The 22,500-nt window shown below is 42.6% G+C and overlaps 1 protein-coding gene across 6 annotated transcripts in view; it reads right to left on the bottom strand.

Moving 5' to 3' along the window:
* Positions 1-22,500, bottom strand: part of LOC113650480 (RNA binding protein fox-1 homolog 3-like) — a 155,196-nt gene that overhangs the window by 34,690 nt on the left and 98,006 nt on the right. For all 6 annotated transcript variants that reach the window (XM_047816769.1, XM_047816766.1, XM_047816767.1 and 3 more), the window contains one exon: positions 3,020-3,262. In XM_047816769.1, the coding sequence (XP_047672725.1) occupies positions 3,020-3,262 (243 nt within the window). The remainder of the gene's footprint in view (positions 1-3,019; positions 3,263-22,500) is intronic.

Raw genomic sequence — 22,500 nt, 5'->3', positions numbered from 1 at the left:
GGAGTGAAGTGTCGTTATCATGACTACAAACTTTTTTTTTTTTGTTTATTTCCGTTAAGTGATAAATAATTTTCAGGGCCGTCTTTGTTTTTATTTCCTCATGCGTTTCTCTTTCCTTTGAAGATAATGAGAAAAAAAATGAACCGTAGCTCATCCTTCTCTGAACCTCTCTTCCTACTTCGTTTTGTTTCTTCATCCTCGTTTTTCGTGCCTCCATGTTTCCGTACCTCCCTTTGCCCTATTTTGCTAAACCGTACCTGTTTTATTTATTTCTGCGGAAGAGATTGAACATAGTGTAGCATGAATGATTTAGAGCGTGGGAAAGGAGGCCATGCTGTACGCCTAATCTGTTTTGGCTGGGTGAATCATTAGGGATGCCCTGCAGCTCTTCTCCAGTCCTGCTCTCTCTCCAAACCAAAAATCGCTTTTCAAGAAGCTTTTCAACTCCTCACCGCTCAGCTCGACACATTTCTCACATCCTAACATAAAAAGGTGCTTTTGTTCTTCTCATTACATCCAGTGTGAAATGAGGAATCAACAGGAACCACACCAACACTGCGAATCATCCTCATCACTCCACCGCGTCCTGATTGAACCGCTTTCTCCCACAGTGCCATTGAATTCTGGATGCTGATTGGTCAGGAGGTGTTTATATCTGACTCAGACACTGTGAAGGCTTCTAGAGTCTTCTCCAATACACAGAACCGCTAGTGTTAAGATCTGACTCTTGTCCTTATCTCCACACCAGCAGCTGATTGTTGATGATTCCTTATTCATCCTCCAGCTAGCACGGAAAGTGACGGTCTAAGGTTCGAGCGACATTTATCTTACGATTTAATTCCCGCGAGCGTCCTGAACATTTTTCCTGCAATCATGTAGCTGTAATGTGTACGAGGAGCTCCAGCGCCTGATCTCCTGCAGTGAAAGACTGACTCCACAGCAGCCTGCGTGGCTCATGGTGGGAAATCACTTAAAAAGATCACATTTACACATTCAAATCATCAGGGTTAAATGAACTGTTGCAAAAAAGCATGGTGAGCGCTACGAACGGGCGGATAAGGCTCATAGACGCTCCACAGGAGTGTAATAAACACCAGCGATAGTGCTGTGCACGGAAGCGGAGATTTCAGTGAGCTGTAAGAAAGCGCAGTTATTTAGTGCTGCTGTAGTTTCACTGTGTGTAATTAGAAAGGGTCACGATTATGGCAGATCAATAACGCGATGCTCACACAGCGCTTTCTGCAGACAGAGCAAGTGTTGTGTGTGTGTCTGTGTGCGTGTGTGTGTGTGTGTGTTGCAAAAAGACAAACAGCAATTGGTGAACTTTATCTGCTTACTCGCCAACTAATGCAACAGATAATGCCATTAGCGCAACACGAGAGTGACTGCTGCTATCCTGAGGTTCATTAAATTCCTATAACAGCACATCCCCATGTTTTCAAGTCTTTCTTTACCATAACGGTTTACCAAAGATCATTTATTAGACCAACACATCACACGTTACGTCTTTATCCGTAGGACTTTAGATGCCTTCTCAATCACAGCAACTACAGCAGCGATGATCATGACACGAAATAAAATGATAGAAATGTGAGTCCTGCTGCAATGTCCATGTCCAATGTGTCTCCAGCATTTACAACAGTTTCTGTCCAACTCTCCAAGCGGATAATTCCTGATGCACAGACACATCGAGGGTTGTGATGCAACCTCAACAAACAGCTTCTTGTCCTCTGTCTCAAAACAAATGAGTAATTGGCCATGAGTCGTCATAAGGAGACATGACAGCTTATGACACACACTGGGGTATTATAATAATCCCGTCTCTGACATATCATTATATCCATGTCACATGAAGATTCTTTCCTCATTATTTCAGACAGTGGACCATGTAATACCATTCCATAGCCATTTATTGGCTTGGGCTGGTAACTCTATTCCTTTCACGCCAAAATCCCAGACAGGAATTTGCCTCAAATCACAATCCCAGCACCCACCCAGCACCTCCAATCTTCTCCTGGATAAAGGCTGGATAATGAACTCACAACAGAGAGAAAGTAAGCACTTTTTAAATTTGAAAAAAAAAGCTGTAAGGCTACAAAGATACGTTACTCCTTAAAAAAACCCGCTAATGACAGCATGGTGGAAAGAAGAACATAAAAACAGTAAAGGAGGCTGATCTGTCTGGGAGATGTTGCTGGGTTTTGGCCATTAGTATGCAGCAGTGAGAGGTGACACATCTGGAGACGTGGGTTTAGAACAGGGGTAATGAAATGTAATCAGGGTGATGAGGTACATAATGCCAGGAAAACACTTGCAAAATGTGTCCATGGTTGCACCACATGCCAAGGAAGAACTCAAATCACTGCCACAACGGATCCTACAGACCAAACAAAAGTTCTTTGAGTTTGTTGGAAGTTTTGTAGATGCAGGATATCCTTGCCTCATTAGTCTGACTCACTGAAGCTTCGTATCCGGGGTGTTAGCGGGTTGCTGCTGTCGCAGTCCCCTTTAACTGAGCTGCTGAATGTCAGTAAACTCTGGTCAAGCTCAAATCTTTCCTAGCAATAGCGTTGAATTAGCTTTAGCATTTTATTTAAAGTCAATTTAACAAATTAAAACAGAGAAGCATTCTGTGTTAGCATCCTGTTGCTACATTCATTTAGTAGAAGAAGATCTGATTTCTGAAAGAATCTGTTTTTTATTTTTATTTTTTAGGTCAGGAAGCTGGGGTCAGAGCACAGGGTCAGCCATGAAACAGCCCCCCGAAGCTTGCTCAAGGGCCCAACACTGGCAGCTTGGTTGTGCTGGGGCTTGAAACCCCTGACCTTCTGATCAATAACCCAGAGCCTTCACTGCTGAGACAACAATGAATAAAAAAAAAGTAAATAATATTTCACCCGTCAAGCAGGTAAGACATCTGATAGTCCATTGATTAAAGAGATCAGTTGATTAAACGGGTAGAAACCGATGCGGCTCCTGCAGATATGTCAGTTTCTTGTGCTGTTGCCAGATTACTCACTGTGTTGGTGGTGATGGTTGTAGTGTTGCTATCGCTGTTTGCAGGATCGCTGTGTGTCTGTGCGGGTGTGTAGATAGTCAGGGTGTGTTCAGGTACTCGGCTCTGTCCTGTGTAGTCCTGTGTGGGAAGGGCGTGGGTTGCAGTGAAGTCTCCTGGGATACCGTTCTGTGGGGGAGGAGGAAACTGCGCTGGGGTGTAGGACTGAGCCATCGCGTCCACCGGATTGGTCGCCTCTTGGTTACCCTGGAAACAGAATGAAAAATAATAGGTTAGAGAATTGACCTGAAGTAAAAAAAACTAGAAAACAAGTACACTGGTGTTTATTCAGAAGTAGCGGTAGAGTTTAAAAATGTTAATAAGTTTTTTTTTAGTCATCTGGGTTTTTTTAAGGTCAGTCAAGTCCCGAAGAACCGATGAAGCCGATCGGTCGGATGGGAAAAAAAATTTAACTTAACATCTCTGCATTTCTCACAAAATTCTCTTTGGTCTAAGAGTGTTCAAAGAGCACAACAAAAACTAGCTGGATGGATGGTGAGGTTCAATGTACTGACTTTTTAAACTAGTCTAAGGCATCCCTAAAGCAGCGATGTTACGCTTTAAAAGAAAGCAGTGATCAGAGCAAATCTCACTGACAATTAGCAAAAGCCTTGATCAGAATAAAAAAAAAACAATTTCTGAAGAAGAACAGTGCTCAGTGGATTTACACCATAGGGAATCTCATTAGCTCTTAGAAGAGCTTTTAGATGAGATTACCTCACCGTCTCTCCAAGTGTTGGCTTTGATTCCTATGCGATTGTTTGATCATCTCAACAGCTGTTCGACTGTGAAATGGACTTCTGATACAACATCTACCGTGTCTTCTCCTCCTCTATCCTTGTGATCTTTTCCCCTTTCCCTTTTCTTCTCTCTCTCTCTCTCTCTCTCTCTCTCTCTCTCTCATATTATATATATATAATATCTTGTCAGTAGATGATGGATGATACACTGGCCCTGTGCTTCTGACCCCTGGGTTGAGGAAACAAAGTGAAGAACACAGTGTGATAGGATGTGGGGCAAAATGTGAGCACTGTACAGGACTTGTGATATTGTAATAATAGATGTTTGCCAGTGAGGCACATCATGAAGTCAAGCAAGGGATGATACAGGAGGGTATGGTATCATTCCAGCACATACACACACACAGAGCCCTGAGATGCTGACTACCGATGGAGCCATAACTCCACACGATCGGGATACACACGAGCTCTTAACATCGCCTGAATGAGATGGGAGGGTGGTGAGACGCTATCACCACACAATCTAATAACACGTTCCATGCATCTCTTAAATCTAATTTCTAGATCCACACAGGCCGAGACGGACGTGTAATTCTTTCAAGCAGCTCACAGCTGGTGAGGAACAAGAACACATACAATAAATAGATAAAGTGGCCTCCATTTCCTTCTAGACAGAGTGTGAGGGGAGACAGTGGTGAGAAGGGTAGGAGGGGTAAATGCATTTGATCCTGCGCCGCTTTATCGTGTTCGTTGCCACTTCCTGTCTCTTTCCTGGAAGTGGTGATGTTGAGAAGAACAACTCGTCAAACCTTAAACCTCTAATAAATAAATAAATAAGTAAATAAATCTTTTTGCATGTCATTGGATTTGTTAACACTTGCATACAGGGATTTGATCAGGAATTAAAGTAAGTTTGAACTAGTGTTTGAACAAAAACAGGTAGGAGGCAGTCAACTAGAGCAGAAATCAACTCGGCTCATATTCCCTAAAAACTTTTTCCAACTTTTGCAACATTTCTATAGATCACTACACCGGCTGATGCAATCAAGCATTTATTGAGTTTCAGTCCACGAGTGCACCGTGTAACATTAACACACGCTCCCTATTGCACAGGTTTAAGGCTCCTTCCTGTATGGTGATAATCGACTGTGGGCCGATTACACATTGTTCTTCTTATAAATTCGCTCTGGTCAGATGGAATGAGGCAGCTGGCCATGTTGACACTGGTGATTTAAGATCTACCGACAAGACACACATCAGCAAAATGCCACAGCTCTTCCTGATTAACAACAAGAGAAAGACGGTGCATCCAGCAATCCGAACAGCACGATATCGAACTCGAATGAACCGGCGCCAAGCTCGACATCCTCTCAGACTTGCACAATCCCTCTCTTTATTACACTCTGTACATCTCATTACGTTCTCTCCACACTTCCAGATGTCAGTGTCCCATGATCTTTCTCGATACTTTCTCTGACTCAGTGCTTGACATTACTTTCCCTCTTGCAAACCCTTCCTATGCCTTTCTGGCCTTAAAAGCTTCATGAAGAATGATTTTCTAGTCTTTACTCATTGTCTCCACTTTGCCATCCCGTTACTCTTGCATCGAAGGAGAAACAGCGGCAGTCACGGCTTCTCTCGGCTGTCTCTGACTTTTATTTCAGACCTTTTCTGGGGATTTCTGAACAGAAAAGACCACAGCATGCAGTTCTTCACAAAACACCACTGTGTGCTTTCAAGCCCTGATGTTAATAGGAAAATGGCAGGAAAGAAATCTCGTCAGACAAACGTGAAGAACCGTCGAGGGCTTTCTTGTCAAAGATCTCATAGATATGATGTGGATGACAATCTCTTTACCCCAATGGGGATGGTCTGGTTGTGAAAAGGGGGCTGAATATCTGACAAGTTGTAGAGCTTATGTTGCATTTACAAATTCCCCATACACAAAGTGGCCTGTTGACCAATCTCCCTCTACATGTCTTTCTTTCAGCATATTAAAGAAAGCAAAATACACATCTTGCTCAAAAAAAAAGTGCTTGTCAGTGGCAGGGTAGTCTCATGGATATGTCTTTTGTACCTTTAGTTAGAGGTGAATCGTTTCAGAGGAACCTCATTATAGTACATAATTGGATCATAAGGACAACTATTGTACCTTTGAGGGCACATTTACTTTGGTATACCTTGAGGAACACAAAGCGCTTCTACATTACCTTTTACTTTGACAGTGTAATGTTCACAGTGCGCATAATAATCAGTTCTGTACCTTTCTTTTTTAACTTATTCCGTCATCTAGCTTCTTGTCTTGACTTTTGTTTTTAAAGGGACACAATACTTGCTTTCCATACATACTTTGTTCATTTATTCACCTTCAGTAATCTCTTTATCCTTGTCAGGTGATGGTGGATACGGATCTTATCGTGGACATAATCATAAAATATCTAGTGTTAATTAAGTGTCACCAATCCATTCCCAAGTATGTTTATGGAAGGTAAAGAGAAAAGCAGAGACTTCAGAGGGAACTCACCGGTTTAGACCCTGGACATGTGAAGCTAGACTATCAGACATCAGGGGACTGAACTGTATCTTTATCTGTCACTTCATTCATATTACCAAAAAGTACATATGTAAGTGGAAGACGATGTACCTTGGATGTACTCATTCAAACAAATCAACCAAATACAACATGGTTATTAATACGGCTGTTGTTACTCTGACTCGTCATCAGTGTGACCTCCTGTCTGAGGGGTTTATGAAGGACAGCCTTCTCCCTGAGAGGTGATTTGCCTAATCCATGGACGGAAAAGCTATCTGATCGGGTAAATGCCACCTTTATGTATGAGAGCGCAGGGATTGCCCACTCCCAAATGTACATCGATCCCATCTCTCTCTCTCTCTCTCTCTCTCTCTCTCTCTCTCTCTCTCTCTCTCTCTCTCTCTTTCTCTTTCTCTCTCTCTCTTTCACTCTTCATTATCCCTCTTCTCTCTCTTTCAACACAGACACACATTATCTTCCCTCTCATGTTCATCCTATCACTCTCTTTCTCACTCCCTTGGGCCTTACTGTCTCTCTCGCTCTTTAGATTTAGCTGTTTGGGGGGATGCCTTGCCCCCGTCTCAAGTTAGCAGGCATTAGTGGAGTGGGCGGTTACATGCTCCGAGATCAAACGTCTCTCTCAGTTTTCAGCTTTGCTCATGAACACTGCTTTATTATGCTGTTTCAGCTTAAAGCGCCTGTGGAGATGGAAAGTCTTGATTTGTTGGTAAAGTCGTTTTTACTGTGAGCCTCATTCTAGTTACAAGTAAGGATTTAATAGTGAAATTGCAGACGTCGGAATACATACTTACAGACCTAAGCGCTATTCACAGGATGGATTTATACTCATAACAGGAAAGGTTTGAAATAAACCGAGGCGTTTCGCCGTTTCATCTGATTCTGATCTTGAACTTGAGCCCATTTCTTTTTTTTTTTTCTTAGTAGTATTGGTGCAGAGGAAGAGATTTTAATCAGGATCGGTACATCATACTGAGGTATCATGGTGTGTGGCTAACAGAGAGGCAATGCTAAAACAAATAACTACCCTTTACAACGGTGCGAGCAGAAAAAACACCTCAGAATGCTAAGCCTTCTAATTAGCCTTGCGAAATTTCAGCAATACAGCAGTGTTGTTTTTTTTTTTTTTTTTTACTTGGTGAAGTTCTGTAGATAATAGAAATATAGAAAACGTTCAGGTTGTTCATCAAGTTCTCAGTGCAGCTCTCTCTTAAACCTGGAGCTTTCTGCTAATACACTCAAACACAGAAATACTAATGAGCATCTAAGGATCTATTTCATTTGCTTCTATTCTGGGTTTTAAACTTAATTTTAAGTGCAAGCCATGAATTTATAAAGTATATGGAGCAGAAGGGCCTCTGTGGGGTAGAAGTGGCAGCAGAAAGGCCATAGGTCAGTTAGCCACGAGAGGAAAATGGGACGAATCTTTTTTAAAAAATGCTAACGAAGGGTCTGATTGGCTTTAAAGCTGCGGCACTTTGAGTAAATAGAGATTTGAGGAAAAGAAGTTCAATATAGAGGGAAAGAGAAAGAGAGAATCCCAAAGTCCCAAATTTCATGCATATTTAAGCTGAGGCTCATCAGATTCCAGCCAGAAAATAAGACTAGCTGTGAACGCTTTTATGTTGCTTGGTTCTTTATTCTCTTATCCACTTCCTTGGTGTCCTGCAAGCTCAGGCCATTCGAACAGTTTGAGTTTTTTTTTTTTTTTTCAGAAACTTTGATGTGTGATGTTTGAAAGCTGTTCGTGATCTCAGGAGGACGAGCCTAGTTCTAACCATGCATACACAAACGTCATGTAAGGAAAGGCACAATCGAATACCAGCACGATTACAAGCTCCTGGCCCAAACACCCTTTCTATTCTATTCACTTAAAGACACCAGCACTGTTTATCACAGTGTCTTTCCACTCTTTCTTTCCTCTGTCTCTTGCTGGACTTAATTAGCTCAATCGGTTGGACGTGCCTTCTCTGTTCGCTCCTGAGTGCTTGGGTTCGGACAGGCGTTTGATTAATTACATCTACTTCACTAACTTACTCATTAAAGAGCATCACGGCGAGGCTGGAGGAGAGAAAACGCTTCCTGTTCACAAAGCCAACCTCATGGGAGCAAACTACAACATGGAGAAAAAAAGACCCTCGTCCCCTAAGGGAAAGTGTTTAGGACAAAAGTGTGACAGCTGGGTTGATCCCAGGAGCATCCTTTCCAGAGGGATCTGGGAGATCATCGGAACTAACAATTACAACCCTGCAATATTTATACCGTCATAAGTGAAACATATGCAGAGCCTTTACTGCACAAGATGGATCACACAAATACTGCAGTAGTGTAACACCTATAGTCCATCCATTCCACTACAGACATAGATGTGTGTGTGTGTGTGTGTGTGTGTGTGTGTGTGTGTGTGTGTGTGTGCGTGGTTTTGTTTTCAACCACTTTTTGTTTTCCTTTTATTCCAGGTGCAGATTTTCATCAGGAAATGTGTATTTAGTAACAATGTGATAATGACTCACACACTAATTCCTAACAAGTATATACACACACACACACACACACACACACACACACACACACACACACACACACACACACACACACACACACACACACACACACACACACACACACACAAACACACACACACACACACACACACACACACACACACACACACACACACAAACACACACACACACACACACACACACACACACACACACACACACACACACACACAGAAAGATGGAGATATTAAGAATAGTAATGATGTTTGTTCTTCTACTCATTAATAAGAAAGCTTATTAAGTGTGATTATGCTGAACCATAAGGGTCATAATTCACCAAACAGAGGGAGAGTGGGGTAGATGAACAGAGGGAGAGTGGGGTAGATGAGCAGAGGTGGAGTGTGGTAGATGAACAGAGGGGAGTTGGGTAGATGAACAGAGGTGTAGTGGGGTAGATGAACAGTGGGGAGTGGGGTAGATGAACGGGGGAGAGTGGGGTAGATAAACAGAGGGGGAGTGGGATAGATGAACAGAGGGGGAGTGAGGTAGAAGAACAGAGGTGGAGTGGGGCAGATGAACAGAGGGGGAGTGAGGTAGAAGAACAGAGGTGGAGTGGGGCAGATGAACAGAGGGGTAGTGGGGTAGATGAACAGTGGGGGAGTGGGGTAGATGAACAGTGGGGGAGGGGGGTAGATGAACAGAGGCAGTTTGTCAGATGTTGGTTCATTCTATAACTTCAGCTCACGTCGTGCAGCTTCATATTAATGCAGTCTGACCGAGAGCTGCCCAGCTATTAATGTTAACAGTTCTGAATTATTTAGAGTTGTTTACAATCACACACACACACACACACACACACACACACACACACACACACACACACACACTTCACCACTTCCACCAGTAATAAACAAAACAGGACAGGAAGCATTGTGTTAAAAAAATGAACGAATTTACAAGTTTGTTTAGTTAAACTTGTCACAGTCCTGAACTGGACACACTCGTCTGTTTTTAGGAATTTAAGTCCAAAATGATAAGAATTCAGAATTCTTTTACTCTATTTCCTTGGTCACACACACACACACACACACACACACACACACACACACACACACACACACACACACACACACACACACACGAGTTAAAAAAAATGAGAGAATCCAGCTGATCTGCTCTTCATAGTAAAAGATAGAACTAAATCAGTGATGGAGGTGTAGGAGGGAAGTGGTGTACTGTAGTCTGTGTGTGTGTGTGTGTGTGTGTGTGTGTCTGTCTCTGATAGCTGTGTTTCGATCGCCGTCCATTGAGATCTAATGAACATCCAAAGGAGAAAATGAGTCGCTGAAAAGCAATTGACTGACCCCCATCATTCCTCACGCACGCACTGACCCGTGAATATTTCATTACACAGGAGAGGTATGTAGAGCATACCAATAACCAGGGGAGGGGGTGGAGTATAAAAATAACCAGGGGAGGGGGTGGAGCATACCAATAACCAGGGGAGGGGGTGGAGCATACCGATGTGCCAGGGACAAAGAGGTTGAAGCATACCAGTGCACCAGGGAGGGGGGATGAGGTGCAGTAGGGTGGGGTGCAGAGGTCAACTGTCAGAAGCTTCTTTTGACCCATTTTCTCACCCACAACTTCACCCCAACACCACCCCCACCCCACCCTAACCTCATTCCCAGCCTCGTCCCCCAACCCCAACCACACCCCCGAGTCCTCCAGAGACATATGAGTTATTATACAGAGACACACAGAGATTTTAATATAGCTGTAAAAAATAACACTCCATGATGTGCTTTCCTTCTTTCTGTCTTAATTTTGAAAGTGTTCTGAAGGAACACACAAGCACACGCAAACACAAGCAAGAGAGAGAGAGAGAGAGAGAGAGAGAGACAGATGAAGACTATCAGCAGGATAGAAGGTGCCCATGTGTCACTCAACACCCCAGGAAGCCTTTCCTCACTTTTCCTCTCCAAACTTTTCCCCTGTCTGCACTACAGAAGTGTTCATGTGCACAGAGCCTTGAGGAATAAACAGCGTTGTGGCTGCTCAGGGTTTTCCCTCCGACTCTCCCGACGCTCACTGAGCCGTCCTCCAGCTCCAGCCTGCAGACTCGCCAGCACACCGCTTTATAGGAGCAAAATGAAGTGAGTCACAGCTCAGTAGCCTATAGAAGCTAATGGAGGAGGGTTTACACACACACACACACACACACACACACACACACACACACACACACACACACACACACACACACACACACACACACACACACACACACCTATTAGTGAAATGTCTCCACACGTTCTGCTTGGTGAGAACTTTATGGTTTAAAGAAAGGAAGAGTTCATTTCCTCCCGGGTTTGAAACGCACGACATAAAGGCATAAAACCCGACACTTTATCCTAAACATCTGTGTGTGCCGTCTGTGTGGTATAGAGAGGAGCAGAACTAAAAGCCTCCGGGGGAGGGAGCGAAGGAGCGAGGGAGGGAGCGAGGGAGATAGAGATAGATAGAAAGATAGTTGGAAAAAACGAACGATTTCAATTTTCTGAAGAGCGGATAGATGCAAATAGAATATAACACTAATAATAACGCCAGCTCGTGTTTATTTATTTATTTTAGTGTGTGTGTGTGTGTCTGTGTGTGGGTTTAAAAATATATTTCTGCATAGTTTTGCATATTTCACCTAAAACCACCTTAATGTATGAGTTTATACGAGTGTTTCTGAAAAGGAGTAAACTGTCCAGATGTGTGGGTCATCACGGTGTGGGTCATCACGGTGTGGGTCATCACGGTGTGTCTCATCACGGTGTGTCTCATCACGGTGTGGGTCATCACGGTGTGTCTCATCACGGTGTGGGTCATCACGGTGTGGGTCATCACGGTGTGTGTCATCACGGTGTGGGTCATCACGGTGTGTGTCATCACGGTGTGTGTCATCACGGTGTGGGTCATCACGGTGTGTGTCATCACGGTGTGTGTCATCACGGTGTGGGTCATCACGGTGTGGGTCATCACGGTGTGTGTCATCACGGTGTGGGTCATCACGGTGTGGGTCATCACGGTGTGTGTCATCATGGTGTGGGTCATCACGGCGTGGGTCATCACGGTGTGTGGCATCATGGTGTGGGTCATCACGGCGTGGGTCATCACGGTGTGTGGCATCATGGTGTGGGTCATCACGGTGTGTGTCATTTCTCTAACAACTGTTTGATGTTTATCACTTTATAGTTGTAATCTAACGTAGTGGAACGTCTGAGAAAGGAGTCAGCTCTTCCTCTCACCTCTCTGTCCCTTTGTCTCTCAGACAAACCGCAGCATGGAAACTCCCCTGGCCTAAAGATGGGGAGCTCGAGCGCTGAATTAATGTCAGAGGGAAACTCACACGTCACGCCAACAGAACAGAAGCTAAGTGCAGTAAGAGATAATCAAGAGTCATGAAATAAACTCTGAACAAGACGCTGGAAGTAAACGCTGCTGTAAACATCTGTGGCGTAAGGAGAGATGTGTAGAGGTGGAGTAAGGAGAGATGTGTAGAGGTGGAGTAAGGAGAGAGGTGGAGTAAGGAGAGAGGTGGTGTAAGGAGAGATGTGTAGAGGTGGAGTAAGGAGAGATGTGTAGAGGTGGAGTAAGGAGAGATGTGTAGAGGTGGAGTAAGGAGAGATGTGTAGAGGTGGTGTAAGGAGAGATGTGTAGAGGTGGAGTAAGGAGAGATGTGTAGAGGTGGAGTAAGGAGAGAGGTGGAGTAAGGAGAGATGTGTAGAGGTGGAGTAAGGAGAGAGGTGGAGTAAGGAGAGATGTGTAGAGGTGGAGTAAGGAGAGATGTGTAGAGGTGGAGTAAGGAGAGAGGTGTAGAGGTGGAGTAAGGAGAGAGGTGTAGAGGTTGTGTAAGGAGAGATGTGTAGAGGTGGAGTAAGGAGAGAGGTGTAGAGGTGGAGTAAGGAGAGAGGTGTAGAGGTGGAGTAAGGAGAGAGGTGTAGAGGTGGAGTAAGGAGAGAGGTGTAGAGGTGGAGTAAGGAGAGAGGTGTAGAGGTGGAGTAAGGAGAGAGGTGTAGAGGTGGTGTAAGGAGAGATGTGTAGAGGTGGAGTAAGGAGAGAGGTGGAGTAAGGAGAGATGTTCGGCAGGAGGTCTGAGATACATTGTATAGTGCAGTGACTCTGTGAGACAGCAGCAGTGCAGGGAAGAGAAAAACACTGAGAACTCAGGACAATATCCACCTAACACACAAACATCACAACTACACAAACATCACAACTACACAATCATCACAATGTACACAACCATCACAACTACACAAACATCACAACTACACAAACATCACTACATACACAACCATCACAACTAGATAAGCATCACAACTACACAAGCATCACAACATACACAACCATCACAACTAGATAAGCATCACAACTACACAAGCATCACAACTACACAAACATCACAACTACACAAACATCACTACATACACAACCATCACAACTAGATAAGCATCACAACTACACAAGCATCACAACTACACAAGCATCACAACATACACAAACATCACAACTACACAAACATCACAACATACACAAGCATCACAACATACACAAACATCACAACTACACAAGCATCACAACTACACAAGCATCACAACATACACAAACATCACAACTACACAAACATCACAACTACACAAGCATCACAACTACACAACCATCACAACTAGATAAGCATCACAACTACACAAACATCACAACTACACAAACATCACAACTACACAAACATCACTACATACACAACCATCACAACTAGATAAGCATCACAACTACACAAGCATCACAACATACACAACCATCACAACTAGATAAGCATCACAACTACACAAGCATCACAACTACACAAACATCACAACTACACAAACATCACTACATACACAACCATCACAACTAGATAAGCATCACAACTACACAAGCATCACAACTACACAAGCATCACAACATACACAAACATCACAACTACACAAACATCACAACATACACAAGCATCACAACATACACAAACATCACAACTACACAAGCATCACAACTACACAAGCATCACAACATACACAAACATCACAACTACACAAACATCACAACTACACAAACATCACAACTACACAAGCATCACAACTACACAAACATCACAACTACACAAGCATCACAACTACACAAACATCACAACATACACAAACATCACAACTACACAAGCATCACAACTACACAAACATCACAACTACACAAGCATCACAACTACACAAACATCACAACTACACAAGCATCACAATGTAATGGGACTTTTATTAACACTGTGCAGGTTTGAACAGAAACACACACATTTACTTTGCTTCCTTCCATAGACCATTTTCCTTCCTTACAATTAACACATTTAGAATTTTTAACCCATAGAATTAGAGCGAGTTCATTAATATAAACCTGAACATTAATCAACACCTTCTGACCAATCAGGAGAGAGAGAGAAAGAAGATTATAAACGATAGCAGAGATAAAGAGAATGAAAGTATGTACAGAACCAAACCCCTTAACCACACAGTAAGAGACATGACGTGTCTCGGTGTCCCTGCACTAGTCCCCTGTGTACATGGCAGTGTGTGTTGGAGAACCTGGACGAGGATGAACACTAATCTACTCCAACCACAGCAGAGCCTCCATCACTGCCACAGTTTTACTGATCTACACTCTCAGGTTCTCACACACAGCCAAACACACCCCATCTCTGCTGGATGTATCAGCCCAAGTGCAGCACATGATATTATAATAACCCCGAAACGCTCCAGCGACTCGTGATGGTGTGAAATGTTTTGGCTGACAAGAGACACGGAGAGAGAAGTGCTGCCAGATCCGCTTCCTGCACCACCCGTGGTGAACAGCAAAACACTGCCGTTTGTTTATGCCGTCGAGGTGCAGACTGTTTTCCACACATGTTAACACACACTGCATGAGCTGACACACACACACACACACACACACACACACACACACACACACACACACACACACACACACACACACACACACACACACACACACACACATATCTGCAGGAAATGCTCTGAGATTCATTCGAACATGCTGACTGCACAGATAACACTCACATTCACACAAATACATATTCACACTCAATCACACACAATACTCTCACAGTAACACACAACACTCGCACAATCACACACAACACCCTCACAATCACACACAACACTCGCACAATCACACACAACACCCTCACAATAACACACACAATCACACACAATACTCTCACAATCACACACAATACTCTCACAATCACACACACAATCACACACACAATCACACACAATACTCTCACAATCACACACAACACTCGCACAATCACACACAACACCCTCACAATCACACACACAATCACAAACAATACTCTCACAATCACACAAAATACTATCACATTAACACACAATCACACACAATCACACACAATATTCTCACAATCACACACAATCACACACAATATTCTCACAATCACACACAATCACACACAATACTCTCACAATCACACACAATCACACACAATCACACACAATACTCTCACAATCACACACAATCACACACAATCACACACGATACTCTCACAATCACACACAATCACACACAATACTCTCACAATCACACACAATCACACACAATACTCTCACAATCACACACACAATCACACACAATACCGCGGGCCACAAGCACACAAAGACGAGCACCATGAACACACACGCACACACAGCACACACAAGATGCTCACCAAGCACACACACAATCACACACAAGACTCGCACAATCACACACACTGCCACTCACACACAGAGACGCTCCACAGAATCACCACATCACAACAAGACTACCGCACGTAGCACACCCACGCACACAACGATGTCACACACAAGACCGCTCACGAAGCACACACAAGACAGCGCACGATGCACACACAAGCACACCCAACACACACAAGACGCGCAAAAGCACCAACACAAGAGGCGCACAAGCACACACATCACAGCACAAGAGTGCTCACAATCACACACAATCACACACAATACTCTCACAATCACACAAAATACTATCACATTAACACACAATCACACACAATCACACACAATATTCTCACAATCACACACAATCACACACAATACTCTCACAATCACACACACTCACACACAATACTCTCACAATCACACACAATCACACAATACTCTCACGATCACACACAATCACACACAATCACACACAATACTCTCACAATCACACACAATACTCTCACGATCACACACAATCACACACAATCACACACAATACTCTCAAAATCACACACAATATTCTCACAATCACACACAATCACACACAATATTCTCACAATCACACACAATCACACACAATACTCTCACAATCACACACAATACTCTCACAATCACACACAATCACACACAATACTCTCACAATCACACACAATCACACACAATCACACAATACTCTCACGATCACACACAATCACACACAATCACACACAATCACACACAATCACACACAATACTCTCACGATCACACACAATCACACACAATCACACACAATACTCTCACGATCACACACAATCACACACAATCACACACAATACTCTCACAATCACACACAATACTCTCACAATCACACAAAATACTATCACATTAACACACAATCACACACAATCACACACAATCACACACAATCACACACAATATTCTCACAATCACACAATCACACAATCACACACAATCACACACAACACTCTCACAATCACACACACAATCACACACAATCACACACAACACTCTCACAATCACACACACAATCACACACAATCACACACAACACTCTCACAATCACACACAATCACACACAATCACACACAACACTCTCACAATCACACACAATCACACACAATCACACACAACACTCTCACAATCACACACAATCACACACAACACTCTCACAATCACACACAATCACACACAATACTCTGACATTAACACAATAGTTTATTTATGTTTACTGATACGTGTGAATGAAGCGTTGTCATTTGTTTGAAAGAGAAGAAGAGAGACTTTGTCAAAAGTAAGAAAGTGTAAGATACATGTGTGAGAAGTACAGAAAAAACGGGGAGATCTAAAGGAAGAGAGAGACGAGGAAAACTTCCCAATATAGTTTTACACACTGTTAGATTGAGTTTAGTGAAGAGAGAGAGAGAGAGAGAGAGAGAGAGAGAGAGAGAGAGAGACGCTGCTGCTCTGCATCTCGCTACTTGTTGGTCAGTAGGAAGTGTTCAGTGCAGAAAAATGGCCTTTTTGGCAGCGTGTCATTTTCCTCCAATCGATATAAATAAGGCGTTGTGATTACGCCTGATGGAGACGGAGCCTGCACTCTCTCACACACACACACACACACACACACACACACACACACACACACACACACACACACACACACACACACACACACACACACAGCAACACGTCCCGCTCTCACACTTTCCTGGAATGCTGTATGTGCTTTTTGCTCAGAGTTTCTGTGGAGCTCCAGCTGCCTATTGCTAAGGGAATCTGGGAAAAGGCTTTTAACGCCGTCAGAGTCTGGAAACGGTGTAATGACCAACACATGGCTGGGGGGGGGGGGGGGGGGGGGTTACATTTTATTAGGATGATTAAGGGAAAGACACTTATTGGTCATTAGGAGGGCTGGAGACAAGACCACCACTGTCCAAGTCTAAGACCAGGACTAGCTAAGACTGAGACCCGAGTTTTAAAAGTGAAGATCGAGTCAAACAACAGCAAAAACCACAAAATTCTTTCTCACACCAAGCCTGTACAGTACAACTAGTTGGCTTAATTTGTGTATTGTGCCAAAGATTAGGACATGTAGGACATATAGGACATGCAGGACATGTGTGTCATGTGAAGAGACAATAACTGAACAGCGAGTACAGAGCCATGCACTGAGGGATTAAAAGCCTTTATAATAAAACTAAAGGACTGAAAAGCAAAGCCTCGTGTATTTTTCCTTCCTGTCCTGTCTCTCTCTCTCTCTCTCTCTCTCTCTCTCTCTCTCTCTCTCTCTCTCTCTCTGTGTCTCAGCACTTCTGAAACGTGTCCATTAAGCATGACATGTTCCTGGCTGGAGTTCAACAGGCACTCAGGGTTTGGAGAATCTTGGCAGATTTCGGCTTAAATGAGGAAAACATTACTGTAGTCAAGAAGAATCAATCTGAGCTTCTCAGTGTAATGTGATTCTACTCACAAAGAAGTGAGGGGTAATATCTGTAAACACCAGTCTACTCCGAGACAGAGAGAGAGAGAGAGAGAGAGAGAGAGAGAGAGTGAGAGAGAGAGAAGAACAAAAACAGAAGAAAAAGAAAAAAAATGTACGTAAGAAAGTGAAGAGGCTCCAGCAGGCAGGAGAACTGAGCAGGGTACGATGAGTAAATCAGGCTGAGAAACAGGGGGATCTCTGCAAACAGCACACTCAGCAGACTCACACACACACACACACACACACACACACACACACACACACACACACACACACACACACACACACACACACACACACAGGTACAGACAGTTTACTCTCTTAACCCATGTACAAGTGATTCACACAGTTATCAGCTTAGACTCTCCATCTATTGTAGAGTGTTGAGTGTAGTGTCAAAAACTGAGGTTAAAGAATTCGAGTGTTGAGTGACAAGAGTTATGTGTGTAATTGAGTGTTAAGTTTAGACTGTCAGAGTAGAGAGTTGAGTGTAGAATGCTGAGAGTCGAGTGAAGTGTAATGTATACTGTTTAGACTGTTGGGTTAAGCGTAAAGAATGAAGGCTTATATTGAGGGTTGAGTGTTAAGTGTAGACTGACTGAGTGAAGTGTTGAGGGTTGAGTGTTAAGTGCAGACTGACTGAGTGAAGTGTTGAGGGTTGAGTGTTAAGTGTAGACTGACATGGCTGACCAGAGAGTGGTGAGAGCAGCAGAACTCCTAACAGGAACAAAACGTTCCAGCCAGAGGACATTCACCAGTCAGTGACAAGCAGGTTACAGAACAGATTTACCTGCAGACTCACAGACAGGTCATAAACTTCCCAAACATCACCCAGTCATTTGTCTCACTTGTCCCATTCTGCCACAGGGGCACTTATTTAGTGCCCCTGTGCAGTTTTTTCCACAATATACTGTAGAATATTGTACATTGTTATTGTCCTTACTTGTCTATGTACTGTACTTGTCCCAATGTAATGTTGTGTGTAAGTGTGTATCATGTTGTGTTACGTGAGCAGCTTAGTCCGACCTCGCCACAGTGTTGACAATCAAGTGTAGAGTGTTGAGTGTCGGGTGTTTAGAGCCGGGTGTAGAGTGTTGAGTGTCGGGTGTTTAGAGCCGGGTGTAGAGTGTTGAGTGTCAGCAGTGGCAGTGAGAGTGGACTGCTTGTGTGTTGAGTGTTGAGTAAACAAACAACTGCCCAGTGTTGTGTTTAAAGGGGCATCTGAGTGGTGTGTCAGAAAAACCCTTCCGATTCCCTACGACATCCCAGCCATCTATGGGCATTATGTGAGGGAGCGACTCAGCCATGCGCTCCGAGTCTCGCCTGTCAATCACAGCGGAGTCTGGAGTGTAAAGTGTAACGTCAAGCGTCAGGAGCTACTGATACTCCTGCACAATTCTTCACAAATCTTTGCCTGAACTACACACAAGCAGCAGTATAATGTACACATCATTACAGTTAGCAGTATACTGTACGCATCATTACAGTTAGCAGTATACTGTACACATCATTACAGTTAGCAGTATACTGTACACATCATTACAGTTAGCAGTATACTGTACACATCATTACAGTTAGCAGTATACTGTACACATTACAGTTAGCAGTATACTGTACGCATTACAGTTAGCAGTATACTGTACACATCATTACAGTTAGCAGTATACTGTACGCATTACAGTTAGCAGTATACTGTACACATCATTACAGTTAGCAGTATACTGTACGCATCATTACAGTTAGCAGTATACTGTACACATCATTACAGTTAGCAGTATACTGTACACATCATTACAGTTAGCAGTATACTGTACACATCATTACAGTTAGCAGTATACTGTACGCATTACAGTTAGCAGTATACTGTACGCATCATTACAGTTAGCAGTATACTGTACGCATCATTACAGTTAGCAGTATACTGTACGCATCATTACAGTTAGCAGTATACTGTACGCATTACAGTTAGCGGTATACTGTACGCATTACAGTTAGCAGTATACTGTACGCATTACAGTTAGCAGTATACTGTACACACCATTACAGTTAGCAGTATACTGTACGCATCATTACAGTTAGCAGTATACTGTACGCATTACAGTTAGCAGTATACTGTACACACCATTACAGTTAGCAGTATACTGTACGCATCATTACAGTTAGCAGTATACTGTACGCATTACAGTTAGCAGTATACTGTACGCATTACAGTTAGCAGTATACTGTACACATCATTACAGTTAGCAGTATACTGTACGCATTACAGTTAGCAGTATACTGTACGCATCATTACAGTTAGCAGTATACTGTACGCATCATTACAGTTAGCAGTATACTGTAAACATCATTACAGTTAGCAGTATACTGTACGCATTACAGTTAGCAGTATACTGTACACATTACAGTTAGCAGTATACTGTACGCATTACAGTTAGCAGTATACTGTACACATCATTACAGTTAGCAGTATACTGTACGCATTACAGTTAGCAGTATACTGTACACATTACAGTTAGCAGTATACTGTACGCATTACAGTTAGCAGTATACTGTACACATTACAGTTAGCAGTATACTGTACGCATCATTACAGTTAGCAGTATACTGTACGCATTACAGTTAGCAGTATACTGTACGCATTACAGTTAGCAGTATACTGTACACATCATTACAGTTAGCAGTATACTGTACGCATTACAGTTAGCAGTATACTGTACGCATCATTACAGTTAGCAGTATACTGTACGCATCATTACAGTTAGCAGTATACTGTAAACATCATTACAGTTAGCAGTATACTGTACGCATTACAGTTAGCAGTATACTGTACACATTACAGTTAGCAGTATACTGTACGCATTACAGTTAGCAGTATACTGTACACATTACAGTTAGCAGTATACTGTACGCATTACAGTTAGCAGTATACTGTACACATTACAGTTAGCAGTATACTGTACGCATTACAGTTAGCAGTATACTGTACACATTACAGTTAGCAGTATACTGTACACATCATTACAGTTAGCAGTATACTGTACGCATTACAGTTAGCAGTATACTGTACACATCATTACAGTTAGCAGTATACTGTACACATCATTACAGTTAGCAGTATACTGTACGCATTACAGTTAGCAGTATACTGTACGCATTACAGTTAGCAGTATACTGTACACATCATTACAGTTAGCAGTATACTGTACACATCATTACAGTTAGCAGTATACTGTACGCATTACAGTTAGCAGTATACTGTACGCATTACAGTTAGCAGTATACTGTACGCATTACAGTTAGCAGTATACTGTACACATCATTACAGTTAGCAGTATACTGTACGCATTACAGTTAGCAGTATACTGTACGCATTACAGTTAGCAGTATACTGTACGCATTACAGTTAGCAGTATACTGTACGCATCATTACAGTTAGCAGTATACTGTACGCATCATTACAGTTAGCAGTATACTGTACACATCATTACAGTTAGCAGTATACTGTACGCATTACAGTTAGCAGTATACTGTACGCATTACAGTTAGCAGTATACTGTACACATTACAGTTAGCAGTATACTGTACGCATTACAGTTAGCAGTATACTGTACGCATCATTACAGTTAGCAGTATACTGTACACATCATTACAGTTAGCAGTATACTGTACGCATCATTACAGTTAGCAGTATACTGTACACATCATTACAGTTAGCAGTATACTGTACGCATTACAGTTAGCAGTATACTGTACACATTACAGTTAGCAGTATACTGTACACATTACAGTTAGCAGTATACTGTACGCATCATTACAGTTAGCAGTATACTGTACGCATTACAGTTAGCAGTATACTGTACGCATTACAGTTAGCAGTATACTGTACGCATCATTACAGTTAGCAGTATACTGTACACATTACAGTTAGCAGTATACTGTACGCATTACAGTTAGCAGTATACTGTACGCATCATTACAGTTAGCAGTATACTGTACACATTACAGTTAGCAGTATACTGTACACATCATTACAGTTAGCAGTATACTGTACACATTACAGTTAGCAGTATACTGTACACATCATTACAGTTAGCAGTATACTGTACGCATTACAGTTAGCAGTATACTGTACACATTACAGTTAGCAGTATACTGTACGCATTACAGTTAGCAGTATACTGTACGCATCATTACAGTTAGCAGTATACTGTACGCATCATTACAGTTAGCAGTATACTGTACACATTACAGTTAGCAGTATACTGTACGCATTACAGTTAGCAGTATACTGTACG

The sequence above is a fragment of the Tachysurus fulvidraco genome, chromosome 7, assembly GCF_022655615.1.
Source record: "Tachysurus fulvidraco isolate hzauxx_2018 chromosome 7, HZAU_PFXX_2.0, whole genome shotgun sequence".
Lineage (NCBI taxonomy): Eukaryota > Metazoa > Chordata > Actinopteri > Siluriformes > Bagridae > Tachysurus > Tachysurus fulvidraco.
The sequence above is the reverse complement of the archived record's forward strand: the minus strand, read 5'-3'. Positions and strand labels throughout refer to the sequence as shown.